We start from the raw sequence: 22,695 nt of genomic DNA, 5'->3' as shown, positions 1-22,695 counted from the left end.
TATTTGTGTTGCATTTACTGTATATGAAACAACAAAAAAAATAAACTGCTAAAACAGGAACATAGGATTATTATGAAACGTGCTCCGGGATTACTCGGCCATTATTTCCATTAGTAATATATATTGCATACCTCCCAACTGAACTGATTTAGATGGGACAGTCCCGATTTGAGAGGATTGTTCATTGGTAGAACATTGTATTTTGGGGCCCCATCACAAAATTTGGGTAGTAGCCTGTGGAAGCGATTCTAACCTGCAGAGTGAGGGATCTCTTCTGTGCATGTGAGATCTGGCTCACTCACTGTGCATGTGCTGGCTGTGCAGAGCATGCACAGCAGAGTGGGGGTCTTGAGCAGGGATGGAGTGGCCCGGCATTGCTGGCCCACCCTCACCTCCAGGCCGAGTAGTTACCGCACCCCATGTAGTTCTACCCTTGGGACTGTACAATTGCTCTGATAGCCAGTACATGAGTCCCGACTGGTGGTAGTTTTGTACCACTCAATTCATTCTTAGGGGAAGGAAGAGGGGAAGAGGGGTTTTGGGGATGAACTAGTGCTTTAGAAGCTCCATGCACCCTCTAGGGGACATAGTCATTCACCTCTTCCTTGGCACGCTGATGATTACTCTCCTAATATGCATACTGTCCTGTATTGCCCGGTGGCAATATTGGGAGTTATGATATTGTTTGCTCTGTTCAAGGACCATTTAAGTGCAACAACTGGCACAATATGAAAAAGCATTTTGTAACCTCTAAAAAGGTACATGTGAAACTACATTGACAGAGCTTGGTACTTCCCATAGCCTTATAAATTACCATAGAGAATAGAAAGGGCCATTATCCTGGTTTGGACAAAAAAAATCTAAGCACTTCTAGAAAGAACTTCATTGAAATTAAAGTTCAATTAAAAATAAATTCCAAATAAAGAAATCTCAGATTTAAAGTGACCATACACTTAAAAATACAGATACAGTACGTGGAAACTTACCGTTCATCCAGAATACAGGCACTACTTCGTTATTTCTGTTTTTCCAGTGAAATAAGGAGTGTTTAGAATGTTCTTGATAGCTACAAAGACCAAGTCAATATGTTTAGAGATAACAGTCCAGAGGGCTCTGTGAACTTAATAACCTGCACAACTAGTTTTATAGTGCTATAGTGAGGGGTCAAAGTACATAAAATATCTGTAGGAATGAGACATAATGTGTGCAAAAGTATGCACAGCGGTACAGAAAAGGGGATAGCAAATAAAGGTAAAGAACAAAGCCTAAAATTGCTTTCGATAAAAAAAAACCTGAAGTATTAATATACTGGTAAAATATATGATCGAATATATAACATAGAATGATGGAAGAGGCCACTAAGGGACATTTACAAACGTGCAAAAATGTGGAAGCACAAGCGGAAGACCACGTAAAATCACATAGCGGGGTCAACGACTGCTAAGGCCCATGGTGCGTAAAAGTTGCCAACGTCTGCTGATCCCACAGCTGAAGAGTTGTGAACTTCCACTGGCATTAATGCAATCACGAAAACTGTGTTGTGGGAGCTTAATGGAATGGGTTTCCATGGTCTCAGCTGCATGCAAGCCTCACATCACCAATGCCAAGCGTCGGATGGAGTAGTTTAAAGCACACCGATACTGGACTGTGGAGAGGTGGAAATGTGTTCTGTGGGTGATGAATCACACTTCTCTGTTTGGGAGTCAGTTAGGCGAGTCTGGGTTTGGCGGATGCCGGAAGAACGTTACCTGCCTGACTGCATTATGCCAACTGTGAACTTTGGTGGAGGAGGGATAATGGTATGGGGCTGGTTTTCAGGGTTTGGTCAAGGCCTCTTATCTCCAGTAAAGGGAAATCTTAATGCTTCATTTTGGACAATGCTATGTTTCCAAATTTGTGGCAAAAGTTTGGGGAAGGCCCTTTTCTATTCCAACATGACTGTGCCCCAGTGCACAAAGCAAGGACTACAAAGACATGGTTTGATGAGTTCAGTGTGGAAGAACTTGACTGGCACACACAGAACCCTGACCTCAACCCCATTGAACACCTTTGGGATGAACTGGAAAGGAGATTGCGAGCCTGGCCTTCTTGTCCAGCATCAGTGCCTGACGTCGTAAATGCTCTACAGAATGAAGGGGAACACATTCCTACAGAAACACTCCAACATCTTGTGGAGGCCTTCCAAGAAGAGTGGAAGTTGTTATCGCTGCAAAAGGGGGACAAACGCCATAATAAATTATATGTATTTGAATACAATGTCATTACAGTCCCTGTTGGTGTAATGGTCCAGCGTCCGTACTGCTGTCTGTGTCTGACTATGTGGGGAGAGAAGTAGGGCTGTTTATAGAGAGACACCTGGATGTGTAAGCAGGACAAGCTTGCTTTGTACATCTACTGTGCATGTGAGCTGGATACTATGTCCACCCAAGTAGAAGGGGCATTTATGTAAGATAAGGAGCCGGACAGGCTAGGATATTTGTTATTGTTTACTTTATTTTTATTTGCTCAATTGATGCCAAATCAATGTCGATTGTGGACTTGTGTTCACTTATGCCTGGATAGGTTGGATGGGAGAGGGCAGGGGTAGGAAAGTGTATGCTAATTAAAATAAGGGAGTGTTCACATAATTCCAACAAAATTAGACATGGCCACAACCTCAGATATGCCTGTCAAGAGGCAGGCGCGGGCTGAGAGAGGGATGGCCGGGGGACACACAGGCGGCCGCATCATATGACAGGGGACACGGCCGCATCCCCTGTCATGTGATGCGGCCGCCTTTGCACTGACACGGCCGCATCTGATGTCATCAGATGCGGCCGCGGGGGGGAAACTATGTTTTTTGCATCCGGGGAGCGGCCGGCCTGCCTACCCCCCGGCCCTAATAGCCGTCTGACCCAACGGCCCGGGGGGGCCGTTGCCCCCCTGCCCCCCGGGCCAGCCCGCCCCTGTCAAGAGGCATATCTCACAGATGGTGAAGTGCTGGGGCAATGTTATGCAGTGATGACAATTATGACTATCAGCAGCACTGTTTAGCTCTTCTGATTGGCTGATTTCCTCTACCTGAAAATACTTAAATCACTAGCATTGTGGTTATATTATATCAAGTTGCTACCGTCTATTCGCATTACTTGCCATGTTCATTTGGACTGCTGTAGGAAAGAAGTTTCCAATTTGATTTAAAAAACAAATGTTGAGGAGTTTGTATTTAATTACATTTCACATTAAAAATGTGATTTGTCTTTATTAATACATACTCAGGCAGTCTTTTCTCTTGTTTATACAACATTTTATTACATTATTATATTTTGTACAAATAGGGTAATGTGATTTTAGCATTTACTACTAACACTGTCAAGCCACATATCTACTCTAAATCTACTATCATCATCATCATCATCATCATTTATTTATATACTATCTACTCTACTCTAATATTCTATTCTTTTTAAACATTGTTAATGTTAAAATGTTCTACAGAAAACTTACGGAGACAGGATGCCATTAAAACACTTGTTATTTGGCTTAGGTTTTTTGAGAAAATTTTCTACATGACTTTGGTCATGAATAAAGCAAACAAAATCAAAATTGTGAATTATATAGTTATGTCATACTGTTTACTTTTAATCTTCCATACAGAAGGAGGGCTGCAGTACAAAATAGTAAAGAGTAAAATCTTCACTTTCTTTTTCTAATTTTGAATTGGAAAGATGAACTATTTTTATATTTGCTCAATATATTAGAATTCCTTTTTGTCTCTCCAAACTTACATTTCATACATTATGTTATATTTTGATCAATTCTAATAAAAACAATAAAATAACAAAAAAAACATTCACATACTAAATTTAAGTCCCAGTGAAAATTGCAGTTAACCTTGGGAACACTGTATTAGATACATTCCTAGCTGCAGAATAGATAAGCGTAGTTCAGCTTACTCATAGTGAATAAGCATCTGACTACAGGCTGTTTGTATATGACGCCTGTGATTTATGACCATTAATCCTGTGCAGTTTCTATTTTTATAATATGTATTTCTATTTAATACTTGGCTGTCACTTAACACAGTTTTACAAATATTTACAGCTGATCTTACAGTATAGATAACAGGAAATAACTACCATAATATTGTGTAAATACAATAATCTGACTGACATTACAAATACCATTCTCACTATGAGTAAGTGTAGTTCAGCTTGCTCACAGTCAATGTGTATTTGATTAAAGGTTGTTTGTATATGACGCCTGTGATTTACGACCATTAATCCTGCGTAGTTCCTATTTTTATCATTTGTATTTATAATATTTAACACTTGACTGTCAATACAGTGTTTACAGATATTTACAGCTAATCTAACACTATGGATATCAGGCAATAATTACTAGAATATTATGTATCTACAACAGTCTCAGGAAAAACGACCTAAAGCTTAAAAGACCACTCAGTCCCACTAAATAACATTTTAATATATGGAGCATAAATATAAATATTTATTTTAGTGTTCTGATGACATTTCAGTGCATTCCTGTTAAAAAGTATTACTTTACCACTCCAAAATAGGTAGCTAATGCCACATTGCAAAACATTGGAACAGTGTATATGATAGGGGTTAAACTTACAGGGGTCTATTTATCAATGTGGGATAAAGCTCTTCCAATCGGGACTCACACACTGCTCTGATGTTCAGGCTCAGTCAAGTGAGGCTGAGTGTCGGAACAGTCTATGCTGGGCCGATTTGAGGAGCTCATCACACGTAGTTACTGAGTGTTGGGATGGTGCAGATAGTAAAGGGACCAGCTCCACTGCACTGTGATTTTGAAAGGATGAGGAGGATGAAGGAGGAGGATAGAGGTGGAAGGAGGTGGATGAAGAGGAGATGTATGGAGGAGGAAAAAGAGGAAGGAGGAGGAGGATGAACAAGGAGGAATAAGAAGAAGGAGAATTAGGATAATGAAGGAGGAGGAAGAAGAGGAATGAGGAAGTAGGAAGAAGGAGTGAGGAGGAAGAGGATGATGGAGGCGGAGTATGAAGGAGGAGGAAGAAGAGGAAAGGTGAGGACAGAGCAGGAAGAAGAGGTAGAAGGAGGAGGATGGTGTAGAAAGAGCAAGAAGAGGAAACAAGAGGATAAAGGACGCAGGAAAGAAGAGTAAGAGGATGATGAAGGAGGAGTATTAAGTAGGAAGAAGAAGAAGGAGGATAACTGGTACTGGTGAGTGCCTTCCATGGCACGGATGGTGGTGCGTGGGGACTAGTCCACTGTAGTGGAGAGAAAAGGGAGGGAATGAAATGTGGTTGAAGCAGAAAGAAAAGGCAACTGTATTCAGGTACCTCGGGCAGGTAAGTAATTGTGTGGATATGTAAACCATTGTCTAGTGTATATTTGAGGCATTCCTCCCACGGTGGAGGTAACCTGCATAAAGTGGAGCCTGAGAATAAGTTGCAGAGACTAGGAATGTGACATTGCACTGGTCTCTGCATTATGTGACCGTCACTTAGATGCTCTTTGTACTGTATTGTGGTCAAGTGGATGCTCTCTATATTGTATGGCGGTAACTAGAATGTTCTCTGTATTGTATATATGTGACTAGGATGATCTCTGCCTTGTATATCAGTCTATAGGCTACTTTATGCCTTATTTGGCTGTCATTAGAATGCTCTCTATAATGTATATTGTCACTAGGATGCTCTTGGTTTTGCACACTGTAATTTGGATGTTCTTTGCATTGTTGTCACTTGGTTGTTCTCTGTATTGTAGGGAGGTCAAAAGAATGCTCTCTATACTGTATACTGTATGTATACTGGTCACTAGGATGCTCTTTATATTGTATGTCACTAGAATGCTCTCTGTATTGTACATCTTTCACAAGTTTTCGCCAAATTATTATGCATAAAAGTACAACACTTGCTTTATCTTATTTGTAATACATCCCTGTTGTTTGTTCATGAGGATGCAATGTGCAGTTTCCTGTTTATATTGACATAATTTACTCCTTACTAATTTGATTGATACCATTTTTATGCAGTCTAATGTCTACATTGATTGATACTAATATTTATGGATTTACAGTAATAATTATGATAATCAGTGATGCCTCTAATGGCTGGCCTTGCATCTTTGGCTGCAGGCCACAACCCCTCTGGTTGCTAAACACACCCTCCCAGCGGTGTGCAACTGCATGGCAGCATTGTGAATTCACTACTTCAGGGGCACCTACATTGCATTCCAACTGTGGGCCCTTCCTGCTACAGTCTGACACTGATGAAGGTACAGTAATTTCAAACCAGGAACAAGTTAATATTGTATATGCCAAAAGGTTGGTTATCTTTGCATAATAAAAAGGGACATGATCTTTATAACAATGTGCTGTTTCTCTACTGAAAAAAAATAGACACAACTGTTGTTCACGATGCACTACATGCACCTAAAATACTTTCGAAGGGCTTTATTTAGATTTCTATGTAAGTGTCTTTGCGCGAAGTAAGGATGTATCTTTGTGCAAAATTATTGCATTATGCTTGCGCACAAGTTGTGACCATATTTAGAGTTGTTGACGCGCACTTCTGGTCCGATGTGCATAGAGACATTGATCAGGCAAGTGCAGCAGTGTAAAGGTACACACAAGCATTCTTTGAGCTGCTCCTTTTTGAGTAATATGGATTTTTAGCTAGGGCATGTTGTAAATTTTGTATCAATATAACCCCAGGTGCAGGTGCAGGTTTTGGAGTTGATGATGATTAAGAATAGCTGAAAATAGTAAGTATGTAGATTCATCTGTGCTCATATGCAGATAGGGGATATTTCTGTTGAACTGTAAATCAGGCCCTCAGTGTGCACCTCATTGTTCATGATATATGAATTCCTTCTACAATCCTAATTATGCATCTTAAACATTAAAATGAGATCTTGTTTTGCAGTCAAAACATTAAAATATGCAACAATGGGTGGAGAGTGTTGTTATCCTGCAGTGAGATGCTGAGTTCTGGTGTAAGGTGTTGGGCGCTGGTTAAATGGTGCTGGTTACTGATCATTTTTTTTGTTACTATGATGATTATGGTAAAAGGGGTACATGGCATATATAAAGTTCAAGATGTAATAAAAAGGGGCATGGTGCCGGATTTTACTAAAATACATATATGCATCTTCAAGCTTTACATGCAGCAACAAAAGATTTTCTGTTGTAACATCGGGAGTCACTGAATTATAAACAGAGTGATTATTTAGTCTATTGTTGTCACGACTGAGAATAATGTACCTGCTATTGTTGGCACAACTCGAAGGAAGGTGCGGAATCTAACGTGCCCCTTGTATTCACCAGGGACCCCCGCAAGGAGGTTTGGACTCAGCTGCAGGAAACACGCAGGTCGCGGTCCTTCCACGAGTCAGATAGCGAAGCACGAGAAGAATTGTCAGACAGGCCGGTTCGGTAATGGTGCGGGCAAGTTAGGTACACAAGGAGAATCCGAAGGGATGGTGAGTTAAGCCGGGTCGGTAGCCTTCTGGCAGCGCGGTACAAAGGGAGATCCACAGGGGTAGTCAAAGGCAATCCGGGTCACAAGGGTCACAGGCAGATAGGCAAAGATCAGGAGGCAGGCAATAATTCAGGAGACTGGCAGCAACAGGGACACTGAGGGAAAACGCTGGAGACAGGAAATAGATCTGAAACTCTGGCACTGGTGATGGGGCCAGGAGGGGTTAAACACTACTGGTGGCCAATGAGATTCCAGCGCCGCCGTCATATATTAGCGCCGTAGCGCTTATCAGAAATAGTGTCCCGTTACCTAGCAACGGGAACACTTACACACTGTTGCTGTCGGCCGAGCGGGGGCGGAAGTGACGCGTCTGGTTGCTAGGCAACCAGACACGCTATCCACGGGAGAACAGGCGGCCGCCGAGCGGCGCCTGACATTGTCCTTGGTGATCAGTTAATAATTATTTTAATTTAACCCTAATGTAAAAAGGAGTACACCCGCTTGTGTCACATGACCCATTTGAAAAGTGTCTCTGACTGAAATGAAGTTGTAATATACTTAGAAGGACAATGCAACAAAAAAAATGGGCTAAGCTACATTATCTGTTTTCAGCCTAGCGGAGCCAGCACATCTTTTCTAATGAGGACAGTCCAGACACCCACATATTGTGGTAACTACTTGTTAATGTAATCTAAACAGCAATTTCAAACGAGGAACAAGTTAATATTTTCAGGTATAGTAGTTGTCGACCAATGTAAAAAAGATGTCATATGAAGACTTATCCCAGAACACTGAGGTAACTGGAATTGTAAGTTGCCACCAAATGGACAACTACATTGTTGAAGATATAAAGTACACTATAGGGGACTTATTATGTAATATCACTTGTGAATACACAGGAATCAATGAATAGAGGATATTGCACTTTAACCATGTTAAACTAATAGTACAAGAGATAGTTGTATCACTAAGTCAGTTTTGGTTGTACTGTGTCTCTGCATTGATAACTATAAATAATACAATAATACTTGACAAATATGCTGCTATATTAAGAAGAAAGGTAATACACTCACATTAGGTTGATGAATCATAAGCATAGGAGCAAAAACAGATGCATCTTACCACAGCAGTGAAACACCTGATCAATCAGGTAATAGTTACATGTTTAAATAGAATCTTCTTCATCAGACATGGAAGAGATATGTTCTTCATCACCATGTTTCCTGTATGTGACAAAAAGGTTTGTTAATATAATTTAATGTTTACACTCCCAACAAAGATCAAGCAATGCATTTGAATATCCTATTCTCAGAAATAGTCAAGCACTGTAATGGTGTTGTCCTGAAAGGTTGATATTTCAATACGGTTCGTATCCAGGGCCTGGACAGATCCAGAACGGATACTGGACAGCCACCTATGCGGGAATTAAAGCTCTAAACAGGTGTATGATGGAAATGGGACTTATGAAAAGCACATAATTCATCATCTAAAAACTATGGGCCTGAGTCATTAAGAAGAGCAAAGCATAAAAAAAGGAGCAACTTTGCACCTGGGCAAAACCATGTTGCATTGGAATGGAAGGTCAATTTAAAATGTGGGGACAGACTTATAGTTGGGATAGGACATTTCCTAGATGAACTTTAAATTTCAGTGTAAATATAAAGCTATCAAGCATCTGTGTGCTAGATGAAAAAACAGCCAGTATTTAACTTATGTGCAAAATATTAAACTAATTTGCACCCCTTGCAATGTAACATGGTTTGTCCCAGAGAACATTTACTCCTTTTCTTGTCTTACATTCCTTAATGACTCAGGCCCTATAACTTCTACTCCTACCCCCAAAAACTCTATTGAAGGATCCAAATAATCATGGGAAATACTCAAAGGTTGCAGACAATGTCCCATGTAGATATTATACCCAACACCTGCACAGTTCAAATGATTGTGGTTGTGTTCTTTGACTTCATTGGAGCGCCCAGTAGTCGCCTGAATTGGAGACTGAGTAAGACTCTAGTTAAAATACCACAAGTCTAAACCTCTGTCATGGAAACTATCTAGGACAATTTTTTATTAATACAACCCCTAATACTGGAACAAACATAACATGGGAAGGCAGTAGGTAAAGGCAAATATTTACATCTCTTTACAGTACACTGTAAGAGAGTACAAGCATAGCTGGTCAAGCGTCTCCATGTTAGAAAGAAAGCATCAGCAGGCACATTGCGATCCGGATTCATTTTTTGTGCATGTTCAGAAACGAACTTTACACCAGTGAACGTAATTACATCCAATTCATGTCCAAGCGCAAATGATTTTTTCCAACTGCTTACAACTTGAAGGGCGGAATGGAGGCAGGAAGAGGCGGATGCATGTTGTCAATGTACAGTAAAGGCGTGCCGAGGTCAAGCACACATACATTGGTCCGATTCAAGCTCCGGGCATCTCTAAGGTACGTGTTTTTAGCCGTATCACTTGCACTTGCTAGAGGGCAGATGTAAGTGCCAGCTGATAGTGATGACTGTTACATATGCATGCCAGAACATGTGTTTGCCAGTGAAAGAAACAATAAAATTACATTTTATGTACAGTACGCATTAACAACAACCTGATTTATGTACTTCATGGTAAAGAATAGACACATTTTTCTATTTTACTTATATTTTTTATAAATGATTATAGTATTAATAGTTGTAAATTAATTTATAAAAAAAATGTTGTGCATGCGTTCTGATGAAACTTTATATTGTACATATGCATGTGTGTATCCTGCAGTCTGCATACGGAAAGTAATATATAGCCAGAACGTACTTATACCAAGACTCAAATGGAAACATTTCTTGAGATATGATTGTACATTAATTATCTGATATGCGCTCACATTGCGTTCAGAGATTAGTCAGGCCCTCTGACTCCATTTATAAATACCTCATAAAATTCAAAGAAGAGCTAAACAATATACTAGCAGAAAAGACCAAAAGGAAACTATGTCAGCTTAATCAGTGCTTTTATGTGAAAGCAACAAGGTCTATAGTTTGAGCGTACTGAGTTGCTGTGTTTACTGTACTGTGCTGTCTCCCATTGTATTGTGATTTTGTTTGTCTCTGTACGGCGCTGCGGATGCCTTGTAGCGCCTTATAAATAAATATTAATAATAATAATAATATAGTCTGAAGTCCAACATGTCAGCCCAGTCTATATGTGCTATCATAAATAAATAGGTAAATTACGTTATGATTAATTAATAGACAGGGCTGTCCTTCCCATTGGGCACGCTGGGCAACTGCCCGGGGTCACCACGTGCATAGGAGCCCCATAGCCAGGGCTCTGAAGTAATTAAGAAAAAAAACCTTACCTTTTTGCGATCATGCGGTGGCGATCCGGTTTCCTCCCGTTTCTCCTCCTCCCTGCTGCGCTTGCACTGAATGTTGGGCGTGACGTCATTGTGCTCAACATTTTCAGTGAGGAGCACACCGAGAGGAGCCACGACGCGACAGACAACAAACGAGGAGGAAAGAAAACAGAAAAGAAAATGTCATTAATCTTTTGAAACTAGCCAGGCCGGGGATAGATAAGAGTCTTGGAGGAGTTTGAAGCCCAAAGTTGTAAACCATCTAGCTACTCAAGCAAAGCAGAGGTGAGAGATTCTCTGAGGTGCCCAAACATATATCTTAGTGATAGATAATTTACTTTGAAAGCTCTGTGTCATTTTGGGAATCAATCTGACTTAATTGAAAATGTAATTCCTAAGGTGGGGGTGAAGAGCCTGTAAGAAGGGTTTAAAACCTTCTGCTTTAGACATCAGATTGTGCATTTTCATGAGGGATTCTATCAAGACTGAAATGTCCCATATTCCTCAATTGTGTTCCCTCACACACCAGGTCTCATCTAGTAAGTAATAACTCTGATTTTATTTCCTATTTTATTTTCTGAAACTCTTTTGTCTGACATGCTGTATGTCTTGTTATTATTTTTGTAAGTAATCATTGGAAACATTTTTCAGATTAAATAAATTTAATCTAGCATGTTCTCCGTGATTCTTTGTGAATTTACGAAGCCCAGGGAGGCTCATGCTATATGTGTATGTGATTTAAGCGTGAAACATTAATAAGTGGTTTTGGTGAACGTAAGGACACCATAATAAATCCTTCGTAGTGGCAGTCATGGCCATCTGTTCATATTGCTGTATCTGGGACAGGCTGGGCATTCGTGACAATTGTGTTCTGCTATATTTTGCTATTAAATCTCTTTTGTGCTTTGGAACCACATTAATCGCATTGGCCCATACTTATTGGTATCGACAATATGGACATAACACTAGGAATCACTTTGACATCTTGTTAAAGATGTCAAGCTTTTTATAACGGTCGTCCTTACCACAGCTAAGAAAGTGTTACGTTTCTCAGGAGTTTTCTATCAGTCAGTGTTAGCACTGGCTTTCCCAAGGCCCGGAGTCTAATGAACCCCTTGGTCTTCACTAAGAACCGCCGTAAGGCAGGATGGATTTTACTGCCAGAGGTCGGCACATCAATGCTCTTAAGTTAGCCCACTGACGTGATAGTTGATAGATGGTTAGTAAGAGATCAGGCTGAACCAGGGAGAGCAGACTCTGCAGTGGTAGTGTAGTACAGCAAGGCAAAGCAGGATTGATTAGCTGAAGTGGTACAGCACACACAAAAGAATCCTAAGCCGTAATCAGTGGAACACCGGTTCAGATACACTGAAGTAGCACCGCACACAGGAGAGTCATCGGGTCGGATACACTGGAGCTCTGACAGTGGAGTAGTCAGTATGGATAGCCGGGTCGGATACACAGAAGCACAGGCAGCAGAGTAGTCAGTATGGATAGCCGGGTCAGATACACAGGAGCACAGGCAGCAGATTTTATGTCCAGAAGCAGAGGTCTAACAAGCCAAAAGGTCATACATAGGGAAACACCACGAAGCAGCATAAGGGTACACAGGGAGAGCTAGACGCCAAGTGGTAACTTGTTTCTCTGACACAGCTGCAATGTCAAGGTGAGCCTTATATCCTCTGCAGATAGTATATGCCACCTCCCAGCCACCTTCATGTGACCACCTGATAAAGAAAGTGCTGAGCTGTCCACAGAGACAGAGGAATCAGCAGCACACAAGAGTAGGAAATTTTCTAACGGAAAGGAATTCTTAGCAATGCAATTATTTCCATACCTGCCTTTTCTTACTGATGTTTAAACTTGACACTCCCGGACATCGGGAAGGGAATTTCTGCATTTGTTTTTTTTTGTATAATGTCTTTTTATTGATAAGAAGAATAAACAAGCAATGCATAGAAGTATAAGAACTCCATACAGTGTAGATTGTTAAAGCACCTACAAACAATAAAAATATTTTAGCGGAAGGGGAAGGATGGGAAGGGGAAGGTTAGATCCTCAAAATAGTGTCGCAGCCACTCAGCAAAAATGATGTAGTGGGAAACATGAGATGCAGTAGTGGAATAGAAGTAACATTAGAATTGGCCCATAACTCAAACCAGTAATCCGACCCAGAAGTAAGCAGAACCAAATAAAATCCCAGGTCTATTTTGATTCACCCCTCATACAATTACTGGAACAGTTGAGAGTCTTTGAATGCCAACTAGCTAGCCCAGGTGGAAACATAGTCTGTATAACGTTACGTACTAGATAAGAAGAGATCATCCATCGCTATATAAATATCAATTCTTGCTATCCACTCCTTAAAGGAAGAAGATCTCCAGTAAACAGGAATGACAGCTTTAGCTGCATTATTAAGATGTCTGAGAAGTGATTTCTTGTATTTCGTTATCGGAATACGCGTTTGGTTAAGCAGCCAAAAACTCGGACCAGATAGAACTGGAAAAGCCATCATTTTTTCAGATGCTTCTTTTCCTTTAAGCCAAAAAGGAGAGAGTTTAGGGCAATTCCTCCAAATATGTAAAAACGACCCAAACTCCAAACCACACCTCTAAGACTTACCCGAGACCCCAGGATGCATTTTAGATGACTGTGAAGGGCACCTGTACCATCTGGAAAGCACTTTTAACTGGATTTCCTGGACCAAAATACTAGAAGAGTTCATCGGGGAGAACTGGAAGATCTTAGGCCAAACCTCCTCAGAATCAAATCTAGCTAAATCACGATCCCATAATTTGGTATATTTTGGTAAAGTGTCATGGAGGTCCTCCATCAGAGGTACATAATTAGAGGAGATAATATGATTAGGGTCCCGAGAATCCCAGCACAGTAGCTCAAAAGATGTTAGGGCTCTAACAGCCATTAAGGGCCTGATTTATTACTGATCTTATCTTGTGCGGAAGTTGCGATGAGTATTTTAAGAACAAGAGATAAGAAATTCGCAATTCAACAAGGAATGGAAAGTTCAAAGACACGTCTACCTTAAGTCTCTTATGCAACTGAAAATAAGATGCAACGGATCTTCAGCAATTCATAGTTCATCTTAAGATCCACCTCTTAAGATCCTTTTCTTATTTAAAGATAAGAAAGTGTTACGTAACGGCAAATGTGGGCGGTGCGAAGAGTTCGTTTACAATTGCTAAAACACAATCAATAGAATGTATATTGTATAGAATTCTTGTTACCTTATTATTCACATTAGCATTTATATAATTAAATTAACTTGGACATATGATTTTAAAGGGTTACTTAGTTAAATCAACACACCTCTTTAATCACCAACATGAAAGATCGTATAATGTGTTTTTTGTGTTTGAGTTGAACTGAGCACATATGGATGCAAATGCATCTAATTCGCTAGCATAAATGAACAGGCATATAATTATTGAACTTAATATATGCTAAAAATTTGTATCCTGACTATACAAAATGCATAGCATACTTTTCCATAATCGATACATAAAAACTCCACACAGAGAAAGGGCATGAGCCAGGAATTGAACTCATGACTTCATTGTTGAAAGGTGGATTGGCTAACCACCAAGACAACATTCATTTTGATAATTAAATACATTCTATAGACTAGAGCAAGAAGCTCAACAACGCAGTCTGTGTGCTACAGATGTAAGAGCTAGATAATAGTACTTCAAGAAAAAAAAAAACACAACACAGCCACCAACACAGGTCGCGGTCTCCCAGACTAGTACTTAGTAGAGGATGGTGGAGGCAGAACACAATAATATTCGGAATGGTGATATGCACAGGATTAAAGTTCACGGCTTAAGCATCACTGATAATAATAACACAGGAGAAAGTAGTAGTGCTGCAAAGTAGTGTATTGAGTGTTGGTACAACAGGAATGGGCGAGAATATATATAAATCGGCAGAGATGAACACACGGCAGTTGATCGGAATGCAGACACAAATCACATATGCTACTTCACAATTGGTAACCCGTGGCAAAAGCATGAGATGAATGATATAACAGTTCAACGCAGAGATGATAAGCAAGAACACTTGGATCCAATAGAGAACCACACAGCAGATGAATGTGAATCACTGGTACAGCTACAGTCCAAACAGAGTAGTACATAGGACTTGACTGATCCGAGAATAGAGATGACTCAACATAGCAGGTGGTACTGGTATCGCAGTGATTCTTATTAAGCAGAGTGGTAAGCGTTAAACATCACCCAAGGACTTGGATGAACACAGACACATGCAGTAGAATGTTGCCTAGGAGTAGCAGAGACGTAGGGAGTATCTGAACCGTGCGTGGAACTACAGGTAGCAGGATTCCTGTCGTTACTGCAAAGGTAAGTTCACTGTAGTATGGAGCAACTGAACAGAGACATGCAACTTGAGCCAAAGTACTAGCCACAGGCACTGCAAGAAGTTCACAATAACAGTCCAGCAAACAGATTACGGCAAAGAGAGGATAAACCGTGCCAGACGTGGAACTACAGGTGGCAGGCAAGTTGATAGTAGCTCTATCAGTGGGATGTAGCGGTCTAGCCAGTCGGACAGAGGTGAAGTTGAGCCAATAGATGAGGCACAGGTGTAACAACAACTCACGATACTTGTACAGCGTGCAGATGACTAGCGGAGAGGAGTTCCAGCTTACAGGTGAACAGCAGAGAGGAGTATACAGCTTGCAGGTGAACAGCAGAGAGGAGTTTCAACTGAGCCGACCAGGAAGCAAGGATGACAGATAACTTCGGCGACAAGTATAGTCCAATGAGCAGGTAACAGACACACGGAAGGGCAAGGTGTACAGCCAGATCCTAATGCAACCAGAGTAACACGAAGAACAGGCAATGAGTCCATAATCATGGGAGGTTAAAATAGTGCTCCAGGACCAATGAGGGTCGGGAGGAGGTCCAGATCAAAGTAGCTAGGAACACCTGTGAAAGTAAGGTCTCTGAAGCAGAAGCAAGCACAATCATGGTTCTTAAAGGGAAAGTCACAGCGCCAGCACCTAACTATGGGACCGGCGTGTGACACCTTGTTCTGACCCATGTAAAATAACTATGGGACCGGCGTGTGACACCTTGTTCTGACCCATGTAAAATAAAGCGTAATGTATGTGGTAAATGTAATATCATTATTTGCAAAACTCACATGAAGACATATGTTTCCTGATTACATTAAAAAAGACACATACCCCTTTTTTTTTTTCAAAATTTAAATACAACATTTTTAACAAGTACAAAAAATATACATAGGAAAAAGCAAATTAAAACGAACCATAAAAGTGATTATAAATTAACATTTATTTTTTTTAAATTTTTGATATTTTTTATTTTATCTATACAGTTTTTTCATTAGTTCCCTTACTCATTTCTGGTGTTTTCTGGAGCTGTTAAAGGGAAGGAGAATAAACACAATTGGCATGGTGAGGTTATTTATCCTACATAAATTAGTTCTTGAGGTATTGTTTGACGGACTCACCAGAGGTGTGAAGTGTGACGTAAGTTAAAACTGTTTGCAAAGGTTAATGGGATGGTAAACACATTAGTAGGCAAAGGACAAATGCCTTCTGGTATCATATATATATATATATATATATATATATATATATATATGTTTTTATATATATATATATATATATATATATATATATATATATATATATATTTATATATATACATATATATATACATATACATATATATATGTATGAAGAGAGCAAACAAGATATCTACAGATGGCGCTTACCCGATATATGGAAGATGACACAAATACAGAATTGCATATGCGTGTATAAGGCAATAAATAAATAGATGAATGTATAATGATAAAAGCAACACCACCACAATGTGCGTGTGGCAGCCAACCTTAAAAGCGGATGGTTAGTCCGATGACATAGTAGGGTATAGATAGTAAAGGGCGGCACCTTCAGGTGTATACAATGTATATAAACATATAAGCACAAATGTACACAGAAATAGTCCAGAGTAGTTAGAACAGGACGATGTCTGTATCAGTACCGCAGGTAACTCAAAATCACTGTAGTACAGGATAAATATAATCAGAAGTTGATCGTGCAGAATAAATAGAAGTGGTGTGCGTACCAGATATATAAAATCAAACCGCTTATCTGTATAGTAGCTCCTTAGAAATCCCGGAGTATGATCTGCAACAAATTCTCCTTAACGATGGATAAAGTGTATGTTCTAAAACAACCGCGACACCAAACTTATCCGCTCATCATAAAAGGAAATATATAAAAAGCCATATGGTGTAGTATTTTTATATAAACATTTTATTCAAGTATAGCATTTAGAGTACAAACTCACAATATATATGCTTTAAATAGGCTTATCTGTAAGTGACTGGTCTGCAGTCTCATCCCCTTGTATAGTAGAAGTCTCTCAGCAGGCTCCACACAGAAGCTCAGTGCAGGAAATTCTAATGGTATGTGTCTCAGGGTGTAGCAGTACAGCCAGTGGTCTTCCAGATGTGGTTTTATATATTTCCTTTTATGATGAGCGGATAAGTTTGGTGTCGCGGTTGTTTTAGAACATACATTTTATCCATCGTTAAGGAGAATTTGTTGCAGATCATACTCCGGGATTTCTAAGGAGCTACTATACAGATAAGCGGTTTGATTCTATATATCTGGTACGCACACCACTTCTATTTATTCTGCACGATCAACTTCTGATTATATATATCCTGTACTACAGTGATTTTGAGTTACCTGCGGTACTGATACAGACACCGTCCTGTTCTAACTACTCTGGACTATTTCTGTGTACATTTGTGCTTATATGTTTATATACATTGCATACACCTGAAGGCGCCGCCCTTTATTATCTATACCCTAATATATATATGTATATATATATATATATATATATAGATATATAGATATATATAAATATACAGTACATACACACACACACACACACACGCACATTTATGTGGTGGCCAGGGGGGGCGGTTTACTTGGTTCCGTAAAAACTATTCCACGAGACTGGGGAGGGGCTACTGTGGAGGCTGGTCTCGACCCTCCCTCCTCTGTGCGGCCTGATGTGTGTCACATGGGACGTGCACTGCATGACAGGTGCCGTCCCATGTGTGAAGGGGATGCACTGAAGACTGCACAGAAGACTGCACAGCTCCTAGATGTAAAAATGTAAGTTGGAGGAGGGGTAGGGTAGTATATTAATAGTGTGTGTGTGTATATTATGTGTGTTTTTGTATTATGTGTGTGTGAGGGGCTATTGTCTGTGTGTATTATGTGTGTGTGAGGGGCCATTGTCTGTTTGTATTATGTGTGTGTGAGGGGCCATTGTCTGTGTGTATTATGTGTGTGTGAGAGCCATTGTCTGTGTGTATTATGTGTGTGTGAGGGGCCACTGTGTGTGTGTATTATGTGTGTGTGAGGGGCCACTGTGTATGTATTTTGTGTGTGTGAGGGGCCACTGTGTGTGTGTGTGTGGGGGGGGTCAGTGTATTTATATTATGTGTGTGTGAGGGGCTGTTTGTGGGAGGGAAATAGGTTTATTTTTTAAATGGTAACACTATTAATTTAATGTTCTGGTTGGAGGGAGGCCTACTTATAAAATGTGGGTGCTATATTGATTTAACACTGGGGCTGGTTGGAGTTCACTAAATTTCATGTACCCATTTTTTTTCCCAAATAGGGTCTCCAACATTCCAGGATCCAGACAAGCAGCAACTAATCTAAAGACACAGAAGCCACAAGTGATAAAAGTGAGAAGAACAGGTAGGAGAGAGCAGCACAGTCTGCCAACTATCCTGAATCTGGTGGGATTTATATTATGAGGAGGTCTGACTTGTTTAAATGTTGCCCTATGGGATTCATGCAGAAGACTGACATATTAACATGATTATAACATTCCAGAACTTTTTCATGTTTCTATAGGTAGAGGACTACAGTCAGTAACTCTATGATGTGGTAGTGATAAGAGACTGCTGTTTTTTCATTACTGGGCTTACTTACCCTGAACTACAGTTTCTTGACATGTTAATTATCTTTAACTAAACTTAGGTGTTAATCATAAAGTACAATTTGTGTGAATTGAAAGGTAAGCAGTGGTGGAAGTGGGGTGTATATGGTAGTAGGCCATACCGCTACTTCTCATGCTGCCTTCATTGTAAAATAATAAAATTCCATTCACTTGTTTACATTCCCATTACATTTTTCATACCGCCACTTCTAAACTTCCACTTCGACCACTGAGCTTAATATTCATCGTATGGAGCATATGACCAGCATAATTCTAAATTCTGGTAGATCCTTTGACAAAATATGGGGTCCATTAACATTATTCTTTAGCTGCTGGGACCACAGTGTGATGCAGTGTAATGATATAGGAGGGCACAGTGTGATGAGAGGGACAGTAATGAGGTGCCGCATGGTGATGCAGGAGGAGCAGCGTGATGTGCGGCGGCACATAGTTTACCCTTCTACTTAACTATAGGAGTATATGCTATGCTAAAAAAAATATAATGCTATGGATTGTTTCAGGGAGGCGGGGGTGTGTGGGGGGATGGGGGGGTATGCGTGTGGGGGGCTGGGGGGGGGTGTGGGGGGGGGGCAAACCAATAACTTGCCTAGGGCACCATGAGGTCTAAATCCGGCTCTGATGAGCCTACCCACACCAACAAAAATATCTCTTTGTTTGTGAAAAAAACTTACATTCCACCAAAGTCTCCACATGGGCCTCCTCCTCCTCCCTCCCTGACGCGGCCATCGTCTCCTCCACCTCCTCCGCCTCAACCCTGGCCGGCTCCTGCTCTTCCACCTCCTCTGCCTTAAACCTGTCCGGCTTCTGCTCCTCCTCCCTGGCCTCTTGTTGGAGACGGCTCTGACGGCCTGTTGGAATGAGTATAGCATATTAGTTTCTTTTTAAATGTTCTCCCTGTTTCACAGTTACCTACATATAGTCATATAATAATGTGAGCTGACGTTGAGAAACATGCATTTAGCCAGAGAGATAATTGAGTGTCTTTAATTTAAAAAATGATTATTTAGAGACACACACCACTTTCAGATGGCGTGAAATCTTTCAATCTTTTAATTTTTAAAATAAATACTACATTAATATTTTGTTTTTCATTATCAATATTTATAATATAACTAATGACAGATTAGGGAGGCATTTGGGTATGGCCTTGTAATATGGGAAAATGAGGTTGGCACTAATTTGTGCATGGCCCACCTTCTAGTGTTATCTTAAAAATGTTGGGAAATGTATTATCAGCATGTTGCCTTAGTGGTTAGCACTTCAGCCTCGCAGCACTGGGGTCATGAGTTTGAATCCCAAACATGCCTTTAACAAATTAAGTTGACACATGGCCAAAAGCATGTTGCATTGGAGGGGGAGTTACTTTTATAATCTGTGGACAGATTAATATGTTTGGGTAGGCCATGTCCTGGTAAAAGTTTGGAAGTATTTTTAATAATAAAGCAAATGTTTGTATGACAGTATTTCATCCGGTTAATAGAGAACTCACGGCTAATAATCTCCTGCCTTAGCTCATCCAACAATTGTGGCTGACGTCGCCGTTGGAGTTGTACCACGGATCGGCGCAGGTTGAACCGCCGCCACAGAATTCTGTGCACCCTTTGTGAGGCCCGCAGTTTCATCTCATTTGAGATGTAGCTTCCTGCGGGCATGCTGTCCTTTGCCTCGGCCAACACCCGCAGCTCTCTTCGTGCGAATGTGCTGGCTCTTATTTTGGAAATGATATGATATATTTTCCAATAATTTGCTCTATGATTGGTTCTCAGATCACGTGTGGATCACCTCACGTCACTTGCGGATCTTTTCTACACGTGTGCGCAAAATGTCTGCCTGTTAACTCATCGTATCCTAGCAAAGAGGTGGCGGATCGATGGGAAATGTACTCCGCTATTCTCAATTACTGGCACTTTCTAACAGAAACCTGTAATTGCAGGCACCTGATAACAGGCCCTAGATTTATAAGTGTGGTAGTTTTTGTCCTAAAGAAGTTGTAAATAAGTAAGTGTATAAATAAAGTGTAAAATTGAGATGTAACTACCAGATAAAGCAGACAGTAAATTACTTATGGTTTTAAATATGTGTCTAATTTAAAACATAACTTTGGGATATTATTTTAATAAGGTTCAAAGTAACACATTTATTGGCCCATAATTTGCATCATGAATCTGGTCTCCTTTCCTCACAAACTTACTGAAAACTTACATTTTAGGCAACACAGAGGTATAGTGCTAGCGCTATATAAATAAATGATAATAATTATAATAGTAATAATAATAATAATAATAATAATAACCCCCACCGATACTTGATGTTATGCATTCTTAATTCTTCAGTTAGGGGCTTAAGATGACATCTCTGATGCAGGTTGTGCCAAGTCAAATCCCGGAACACCTGTATTTTATGGCCATCATAGTCAATTTCATTAAAAGACTTAACTCTGTATAAGATGTCCTCCTTTTGGGTTTGATAATGGAGACAACAGATCACGTCCCTTGGCCTTTCTGAGTTTGGGCCCTTAGGATGTAGAGCTCCGTGGGCTCTATCGAATTCAATTTCAGCATTCGGGTTCATGGGCCTCATTAAAGATTTCGGTAAGTACGTCTACAATCCACTGTGGAGGAATGTCCTCAGGTATTCCCCAAACTCTGAGATTATTATGCCTTCCTTGATTCCTTGATTGTCCAGATCATCCACTCAGGCCTGTAGTTCTGTCAATTCTGCTCTATGGTGTACTACAGAGTCTTGGCTCCTTGTAACACAATCTGCAGAAGCGTCTCTCTCCTCCTCTAAGGATGTAATTCTGTAAGCTAATGTGGAGAGGTCAGCATGGAAAACCGCTGATGACACAGTTTCTTGTATTTTTTGTTCCAGAGTCAAAATGTCCTGTTTAGTTGACGTTTAGTTTACAACACATGTGATGTAAAATCTCTCTGAGTTACGCTTTTTCACCAAGCTGAACAGACATGTCTATAGAGTCCAAGGAGGGGTCGTTCCCTGGTAGAGAATGAGACAGAGAAGATCCAGAGGACAAGGTGGGATCATTGGCAAAAGAGGTCTTGAGAAATTTACGCATATCAGCCCTTGCTCTTTTAGAGTCCCTTGTGTGAAGTACTTTTTATTTTTACCCATATTCAGTAAAAAGATAATTGGTAGTAACAAGTGTTCTCCGAGACCCTAGTAGTTAACCAGGTAGGTACGTATACATGAAGGCACTGCTCCACAAAAAGCATGAAGCCATGGTTATGGCAGAGGGGTTACATAGTGAAAATGGGTGAGGTGAGCCTTTCAGAATTCAGAGCATATTGTTAGGAGCAACACTGGAGCTGATAAGCTTTTCAAGAAAGACTCCTAGCTAGCAACTAATGCACCCTGAAAAGCAGGAGCATACAAAAAAGGAAGAAAAAGCAAAGGACTATGTGTAACAATCAAAAAGCACCACAAGATGGCAGCAGGTGCTTTTCTAATAGAACTTGGAATAACTCCTGGTAAGCTGAACAGAGTTTTTCAGGTAGAGAGGTAAACATGTGTGTTGACACAGTAATATGGATGAGACAGTAGTATAGATGATAGATATATTGTATTGTCTTCACTACTGCTATAAACAGCCACACAGTCACTCACATATCCTGCACGGGGGTCAACCACGTGATTCCTCTTTGAGCAAGGAATCACAAACTGGAAGATACAAGCTACAAGGGGGGGGGGGGGCTCACTTTAGTTGCCAAATACTCTAATAATGTGTCCCAATCGCAGGGCTATATGAAAAGGTTGGCTGGGTCCCACAACACTGTCCCATGGATGATAATGGTGGCAGTTTT

At 40.4% G+C, this 22,695-nt stretch overlaps 1 protein-coding gene across 1 annotated transcript in view; it reads right to left on the bottom strand.

Moving 5' to 3' along the window:
* LOC142100236 (putative ferric-chelate reductase 1) overlaps positions 1-20,529 on the bottom strand; it is an 80,496-nt gene extending 59,967 nt beyond the window's left edge. Inside the window, exons 1-3 of the mRNA XM_075184168.1 lie at positions 20,367-20,529; positions 19,549-19,725; positions 16,215-16,236 (exon numbers count right to left, since the gene is read on the bottom strand). Coding sequence (XP_075040269.1) covers positions 16,215-16,236; positions 19,549-19,725; positions 20,367-20,529 — 362 coding nt within the window. The remainder of the gene's footprint in view (positions 1-16,214; positions 16,237-19,548; positions 19,726-20,366) is intronic.
* Between the last annotated feature and the right edge of the window lie 2,166 nt (positions 20,530-22,695).

The sequence above is a fragment of the Mixophyes fleayi genome, chromosome 8, assembly GCF_038048845.1.
Source record: "Mixophyes fleayi isolate aMixFle1 chromosome 8, aMixFle1.hap1, whole genome shotgun sequence".
In the NCBI taxonomy this organism is placed as follows: domain Eukaryota; kingdom Metazoa; phylum Chordata; class Amphibia; order Anura; family Limnodynastidae; genus Mixophyes; species Mixophyes fleayi.
The sequence above is the reverse complement of the archived record's forward strand: the minus strand, read 5'-3'. Positions and strand labels throughout refer to the sequence as shown.